Here is a 7,844-nt window from a genome sequence, read left to right as displayed (position 1 = left end):
CCATCCATCCAGAAACTATTAATAGTTCCAGGACAGCTTATCCGTTGAATTATATTGTCAACTCTTTCCATTTGGAGAAAATAGAAATAAACATTACATTGTTTTTCCACTCATTTTTAATGTGTTGCGAAATAAAAGAGCCGTTACAGCCTTACAACAGCTCTATAACGTCCCCACTGTCTTGCCTTCTTGCAGGTCTCGGCTATGATGCCACTTCCAATATGGCCGACACGTTGACGCTTTGGCGGCGTTCAAGAAGACTACGCCCTCCCAGCTAGATTTCAGGAGTGTTTGGTCAAATACTGTTAATCTTGCTCTGAAATTACAAAGTGTTAGGCTTTTTATTTAAATCTGTTTCAATAAATGAATGAGGGATTTTTTGTGGATTCTCTTTAAGTTAACAGGTTTTTTAAAAAGTCTGACCGGAAGTCTAATGTCGCAACCCCGAGAGGAAAAAGGAGTTGGGTTCGAGACGGTTCCTCCTCCGTTGCTAAATAAAAGTTGGTCCTGAATAGTTTTTAGTCTCGAAATTATAGAAAATAAGCGAGAGATGGCGCTCACCGATGCCGACGTACAGAAACAGGTAAGGATGTTACAGTGAACTTTAAATAAGTTTTATTCCATGGGAAAAACGTTACTGGTTCACCCTAAGATAAATAGATCAGACCTCCTTTAAGTAACATAACGGTCTGTATCTGACAGCTGTCACCGCTCCTTTCAGCTTTTATCCGTTTCTGTTGTTATGCGGGATTTATTATTCCTGAAAACCTGCTGAAACTTTGAATGCTTTGGAAATAATCCTAAGTAACAGTAGTTTTGGTGTTAATGAGCAGAATAATTCACTTTCTTGTTAAAATTATATTTATTTCCAAAAAAAAAAAAAAATCCATAAAGGAACAGTATAATTAAAAATCAAACGACATTTTTCTCAAACATTAAGTATTTTTAATAGAATATTAAATCAGGAAAGGGTTTTTGATGGAAATTAAAATGAAAATAGTTGTGTAAAAAGCAGGAGGTGCTGTTATAGAAATGAGGCAGACAATTATGGATACAGAAGATTGGACCAAGTCACTACTTTTCACGTCACAAGTTAACCCCAGGTCTTTGTAGTCAAAATAAATTCAAATCAGTTCAGTTTATTTACACAGTGCCTATGAGACAATTTAATCCAACCTTACAGACAGGTTGGTGTAAAAATGTCTGTCAAAGGAAATCCCAAATGAGTGCATCCAGTCACTAACTATGCAGAATTTGTTGTCCTTGGAAGAGCATGTTGTATTGTGTTGCTGGCTTTGCAGAAATCCTTCAAATTGAGCATGCATGGGGCAACAGTGGGGAGCAAAATTCCCTTTTAACAGAAAGAGACCTATAGCTGACACTTCATGTACAGACACCAAGTCATTAGTATTTAAGTCAAAGTTAAATCACATGTGTTTTCTAATAAAATAAAATCAAGTCTGACTTTAGTCAAATAGAAGTCCACATTTTCGTTGGACACCTGTTAAGGGTGACACACTTTAAAAAAGTTTAAAAGTTAGAGGAAGAGGTAAGAGGGTAGGAATACGTTCAAAAACTGAGGTGGCTTAGCTGAAACGATCTGAAGTGCTTTAAAATGGAAAACAAAAGAAGATAAAATGATTAAATACAAGCACAAGGGGCAAACAGCTGCACAAGTTATTATTGCAATTTGACAAAGACCCTTCTGGAATTTGAACTGTTTTATGTCTGATGGCAGATCAAACACATGATGGCTTTCATTGAGCAGGAGGCCAAAGAGAGGGTGGAGGAGATCGATGCTAAGGTAACGGATCCCGACTCAGGCCTATAACTTCATGCACAGTGAGCCATAACAAACACGGATTTCTGTTTGCAGGCAGAGGAAGAGTTCAACATTGAGAAAGGTCGACTGATGCAGACTCAGCGAGTGAAAATCATGGAATACTACGGGAAGAAGGAGAAGCAGATTGAACAACATAAGAAAATGTGCGTTTTGGATTATTATTTTCAAGATTCTTATAAAGGAAATAATTTGCTCTCTAGGTGGCATTAACCTGTTAAAGTGTATATATACCCAAACGTAACTTTTTAAGAGCCGCAAACATTTTCTATCATACCGACCCTGGAGTTTAATCTGAATCAGAATACTGAATCAGCCAAGTAGGTTTGCAGTTACAAGGAATTTGACGTGGTGTTGATGGTGCAGAAAAAAGATATATATTTGCAGAATACAGAATCTAAAGCTATATACAATATAAAACATACAATAAACTTTATACATTTTTTGTAATTTGCCTTGTTGATAAGGCTGATAGCAGAAGCAGATAGCAGGAAGAAACTGTTCTTGTGGCGTGAGGTTTTAGTCCTGATTCACCGCAGCCTCCTGCCAGATGGAAGTATCTTAAATATTTTGTGGCTGGGGTGCGAGGGATCTGCCACAATTTTCCCTGCATGCCTCAGAGTCCTGGAGGTGTACAGGTCCTGGAAAGAGGGAAGATTTCAGCCAATTACCTTCACTGCAGAGCTGATGACACGCTGCAGTCTGCCCTTGTCCTTGGCGGTGGCACCTGGGTACCAGATGATAATGGAGGAGGATGGCCTCAATGATGGAGAAGTAGAAGTGCACCATCATTGTCCTTGGCAGGTTAAATTTTTTCAGCTGTCGCTGGAAGTACATCATCTGCTGGACGTTGATGAGGGAGTTATTGTTCATCTCCCATTTTAGGTCCTGTGAGTTAAAAGTTCCCAGGAAGCAGAAAAACTCCACAGTGTCAATTGTGGAGTCATAGAGGGTGATGGGTATAACTGGGGCTGAGTTCTTCCTGAAGTCCACAACCATCTGCACTGCTTGTAGAGCGTTGAGCTCCAGGTTGTTCTCCCTGCACCAGTTCGCCACCTTTTAATGAAAGCCCTTTTAATCGAACGGCAGAGTTTTCTGCAGCTCTAACACACAGCTGCCACTCCTGCTTAGCATAGGACAGAAAGACAATCCGCTGCATTAAGAGATTCAGAGTAACCATCAGGGGTTTTCTCTCCTTAGTCAGATGTCTCACCTGAAGAACCAAGCCAGACTGAAGGTGCTGAAGGCTCGAGATGACATGGTTACGGTGAGATATTTTAATAAATTTGATACATTATTAACACTGCAAAGACCAGCTTTTTGGCATCGACATTTATTCATATTCCATTGCAGAATCTAATGCAGAAGCAACAATATTTCCTAGTGAGAGGTTCTCATAATCTCCTGGCTGTGTTTCTGTTACAGGACCTGCTAAATGAGGCCCGTCAAAGAATTGCAGACATGGTGAAAGATCCGGAAAGGTACTCCAAACTCCTGGATGGTCTGGTGCTTCAGGTGAATTATGCTGCTCAGGTGGAGAGAGCGTGATGCTGCTTTAAAAGATTTGTTCTCTTCTGTTTTCACTGCTTTTTATTTGATCCATTTTAGGCGTTTTATCAGCTGCTAGAGCCTAAAGTTACCATCCGCTGCCGACAGCAGGATGTAGAAATGGTTCAGGTGATTAAACTGGTTTTTTTTGTTAATGCAATCTCTATTGTAGGAAAACCAAACCGTTTTTTAATCTGAAAGAGTGACAAAAACGCTCTGCTTTATTACACGACAGGCAGCTGTTGACAAGAACATCCTTATCTACAAGGAGGCAGTGAAGAGAAACATAATTGTCCGCATCGATCAGGATCATTTTCTTCCATCTAATATGTAAGATGTTTTCATTTAAAACAGCTCAATGTTTTATCAGTCAACCCTCAAAAGGGCTGAGTGATTTTTCAAATCAAAGGTGGCAGAGTTTGGTCTTCTGGGGCCACCGTCCTGCATGTTTTCAATGTGTTCTTTATCTGGCAAACAGGATTCTAACAGTTTGATTAATAGTTATGTCCCCTAATAACCAACTCATTTAAATCAGCTTCCCTCAATCACCTTGAAATCTAAAGGCAAGGCAAGTTGATTTATAGGCACATTTCATTAGCAAGACGATTTAAAGTGATATACATAAAGAAAAGGAAAAGGACATTTAAGTGGTATAAAAGCAATTAAAAAAGTAATTAACAGCAATAATTAATATGAGATGATTATAGTATATATTTATCTAAAGCATACAGGACATCGGCCTTTGAGGACCAGAGGATCTCTGCTGCTATTGAATTTTCCTTTCACCTGGTTAATTAAACATTTCCTGTTTTTTCAGCTGCGGGGGAATCGAGGTTTATAACGAGAATGGGAAGATCAAGGTCTCCAACACCCTGGAAAGCAGGCTGGAACTCGTGGCACAGCAGGTACAATCATTTTGACCAAATACAGAAAATGTAAAATGATTACGTGCAGTTTGTGTTATTTCTCTGCAGGGGGCAGCACTTACCTATTCACAGGAAGAAAACAAACTCACATAACAGCTTATTCTACTGATCTCTATTTATTTACTTTATTGCTCATAGACCGAAAAAGCTAAAGTCAGCTGCCACCATCTTGGTACTCCCCACGGAGCCGTGCCATAAAAATGCCTGTAATGTAATGTAATTACTATAACAATTTAATAATACATGTACATCAAAAATTTTTTCATTATTTATCACTTTTGGCACATCATCAGATAGTGTGCCTATTTTTTTTATCATAATTTACAGTAATCTACTGATGCTATGAAACAGCAAGTGTGTGTGTCAAAGTGATCTTTGTTTTAAAAGTCTTAAGAATCCCTGACAATGAGAAAATCAGCCTTGTTTGATGCTGTAGACCAGCGGTCCCCAACCACAGGGCCGCAGACCGGTACCGGTTCGTCGGTCATTTGGTACCGGGCCACATAGAAAAAAATATATATGTATTTATCGACGATCAGAGTCTGAGTGATGTTTTATTTTAAAAAGTTATAAAATATTGGGGTATTCTCTCCCAATTACATCAGTCGGCGCATCTGTGCCTCTTGACACAGGTTAATTCAGGTCAAGAGACATCCTATCTATAACCCTAACCCGCATCTTATTTCCTGCGGTTAGAGCGACCAAAACAAAGCTACGGAGCAGACTGGACATCAGGAGCACACTTTGTGTCATTGTCTCCGGTTATGCCTAGATGGGACCAGCTTGTTTTGGAGAAACAAGCTTAGGGCTCCCACTAATTCAACATATTGGTCAGTTTTATTTTTATGCTGTTCGTATTTGATTTTTTGCCAGTCGGATCATTTTATATGATCATATTTACCCCCCACATTTTAAAGGCCGGTCCGTAAAAATTTTGTCTGACATATAACGCAAAAAAGGTTGGGGACCGCTGCTGTAGACCAAGTATTGTTTACAGTCCGACCAGTCTAAAGAGGGAGTACCAATATGGCAGCTGGTGATTTCACAGCACCCTGTACTACCAACGGACCATCAGCAATCCAGTAAATAAAGAGATAAGAGACCAGTGGGTTACTCCTGTTACAATTACTATCCAGTGCATCTGGCAGGGTTAGCCTGATATTAGACATTATAAGAAGAAGCTGTTAACTAAAAAGCAACAATATATTTTTATTCATTATTTGGACGAGATACTAACTCTGGCAGGGTCGCCCTGATAGAAATCTGTAAGCTGCCTGTACAAGACAGGGGCAGAATGATTCAAAGAGGAAATCAATAGCACTAACTAGTCATAATTTTACAGATATATTAACTAAAAATACTGTATACATTTTACAAATGAAGTACATTAATACTTTCACGCCTAAGGCTTTACAATTGAGGCAAAACTGCTTCAGCTTTGCTCCTGTAGCCTTAGAAATTTAACCAAAGTTGAAACATTCTTTATTTTGACCTTGGACCATGATCTATTTTTTTTTTTTTTTGTTGACATCCTTTCCTTTACAGATGATGCCTGAAATCAGAGAGACTTTATTTGGTGCCAACCCCAACCGTAAATTCTTGGATTAATGGCCGATCAAAGGAGAACAGAGCTGGAAACATGAAGACAGCATCTTTACACGAGCCTGTGGGGGCCTTTTTTATTTTATTTTATTTTTTGGACAAACAAAAATAAAAACTGCTGTGAGAAATAATTCAGCTCTTATGTCCCCCTGGCCTCACATGTTGATGTCTGGAGAGCTGCTGTATATAAAACTGTTCGAAAAAGAAAACCTCATCTAATCCCAAAGATACCTTCATCTACTCGACTTTATACTGTGAAAATGGCAGCCAAGGTGGTGCTGATGGGAACCTTTGTGTTTGGATGTTCTCTTCATCACATCTTCATATCTATGTTCAACAACTAAAAGAAATAAAATAGGGACACATTTTGACATGTTGGAGATCTCTTTATTTACAGCTTGTAAACAGTTATCTTAGGCTAGATTCTCTCTAAGAACCAGAAAAATTCTAGGAACAAAAGTCTGTGTTACATTTAAATGTAAAAACAAACCAACCTTTTAGTGCCATCTTGTGGTTTTCAGTATGGCAGTGAAATAAGGTGCCTTGCTTTGCTTTTTTTAAGATTTGGTTGCTAAATTGAAGTTCTATCAGAATTCTGTCATTTCCGTCTAAAGGAGCAGTTCAAAAACTTTTAAAGGGGTTTTGTTTAGAGGTTATGAGCTTTCCTTATCTTATGATTAGTTAAATCTGCTAGTCTGGGCGAAGTTCCAAAGCTTCTTATCTTTACAGCGCTTTTAATGAAAATATTTAGGAAATAAACAGATTTTTATATAAACTGCAAAGACATAGAGTCGAATGATTCATCATTAAAAATTTTTTTAATTAGCTAGGATGACCAAAGTTATTACAACAAGTTTGCTTCTTATTTTCTTATATCTTCTCAGTTAGTTGGGTGATTGTCCTTTTAAGCTGATTTTGGTCAAACGTTTCTGTTTCCTTCCACAGTTTTTCCTTAGAGTTTGCTTGAATTTTGGTCCAGTCCTCCTTACAGAACTAGTGTAACTGGGTCATGTTTATGGGGCGCCGTGCTTTTACACAGGTTTTCTCGGATATTCGAAGATTGCCGCTTTAGATTATTGTCCTTGTTGTCCTTCAGCCATTCTGAAACGCATCAGCAGAGGTTTCTAGAGTACCAAAAAATGTATTCAAGTAAAAGTAGCACTACTTCAACATATCTCTACCCAATTAAAAAAAGTGGCCATCCAATAAATGGATCAAGTAAGAGTGAAACGGTATTGTTTTGAAATGAAATAAATCAGCCAGACAATAATATAAAGTTAGTACAAATATATTTAAGACTAAAAGAGAATAATGAATACAAACTGAAAAACAAAATTAAAAATGAATTCATGAAAAAGAATATATAATAATAATTGTTTGACATATATGAAACCATTTCTTAAAGTATATAAAGATGGCATGATGGAACAGAGGACAATACCTCCACTAGTGTAAACAAGATTTTTTTGTTCACTGTATATGACCTTGACCTTGTCTCACCATATAAAAGTAACATTAAAATAACAATGATTGTGTGCAAAAGAGAAAAGGTATTTTTGCGGATCTTTAACTGTCTGCCTGTGTCACGTTAAAGGTTTAATTGTGGTTCTTTCTTCAGTTAAGGTGCTTGTCATGATCTTGGCACTACTGACTGGCATAATAGTTCATTCTATTCACCTGCCTAGCTTCACCAAATGTTTCATTATTGTTCATCTCATCCACCTGCTCCTGTCCCTATTTAAGCTGCTTGCTCCCAGCCATCAGTGCCAGATTATACAAGCCTTTGGTGAGTGTTCTTTAGCGTTCAATGTTTACCGTGCTGAATGCCTGATCATGAATGGTTTCTGCATTTGGACCTCTGAGCATGCATGCCCCTGTTCTGATCTGTTTGCCTGCCCTGTCTTTGGACTACTGCTGGATTTTTCCTG

General features: G+C 38.2%; 1 protein-coding gene across 2 annotated transcripts; it reads left to right on the top strand.

The window, feature by feature from the left end:
• The first annotated feature begins 292 nt into the window (after positions 1–292).
• Positions 293–6,445, top strand: atp6v1e1 (ATPase, H+ transporting, lysosomal 31kDa, V1 subunit E1). 2 transcript variants are annotated; one of them, XM_015395353.1, is made up of 9 exons: positions 294–583; positions 1,739–1,804; positions 1,877–1,986; positions 3,041–3,107; positions 3,266–3,355; positions 3,449–3,517; positions 3,624–3,718; positions 4,206–4,293; positions 5,860–6,445. In XM_015395353.1, the coding sequence occupies exons 1-9, from the start codon at positions 551–553 to the stop codon at positions 5,920–5,922; spliced, it is 681 nt and encodes a 226-aa protein (XP_015250839.1). In that variant the 5' UTR covers positions 294–550; the 3' UTR covers positions 5,923–6,445. The 2 variants fall into 2 exon arrangements, with proteins under 2 accessions (XP_015250840.1, XP_015250839.1); XM_015395354.1 differs by lacking the exon at positions 3,449–3,517 and having other exon boundaries at positions 293–583.
• The last annotated feature ends 1,399 nt before the right edge of the window (positions 6,446–7,844 follow it).

Source organism: Cyprinodon variegatus, unplaced genomic scaffold (genome assembly GCF_000732505.1).
Source record: "Cyprinodon variegatus isolate N-32 unplaced genomic scaffold, C_variegatus-1.0 Scaffold737, whole genome shotgun sequence".
Classification (NCBI taxonomy): domain Eukaryota; kingdom Metazoa; phylum Chordata; class Actinopteri; order Cyprinodontiformes; family Cyprinodontidae; genus Cyprinodon; species Cyprinodon variegatus.
This window is presented reverse-complemented; position numbering and strand designations above follow the sequence as displayed.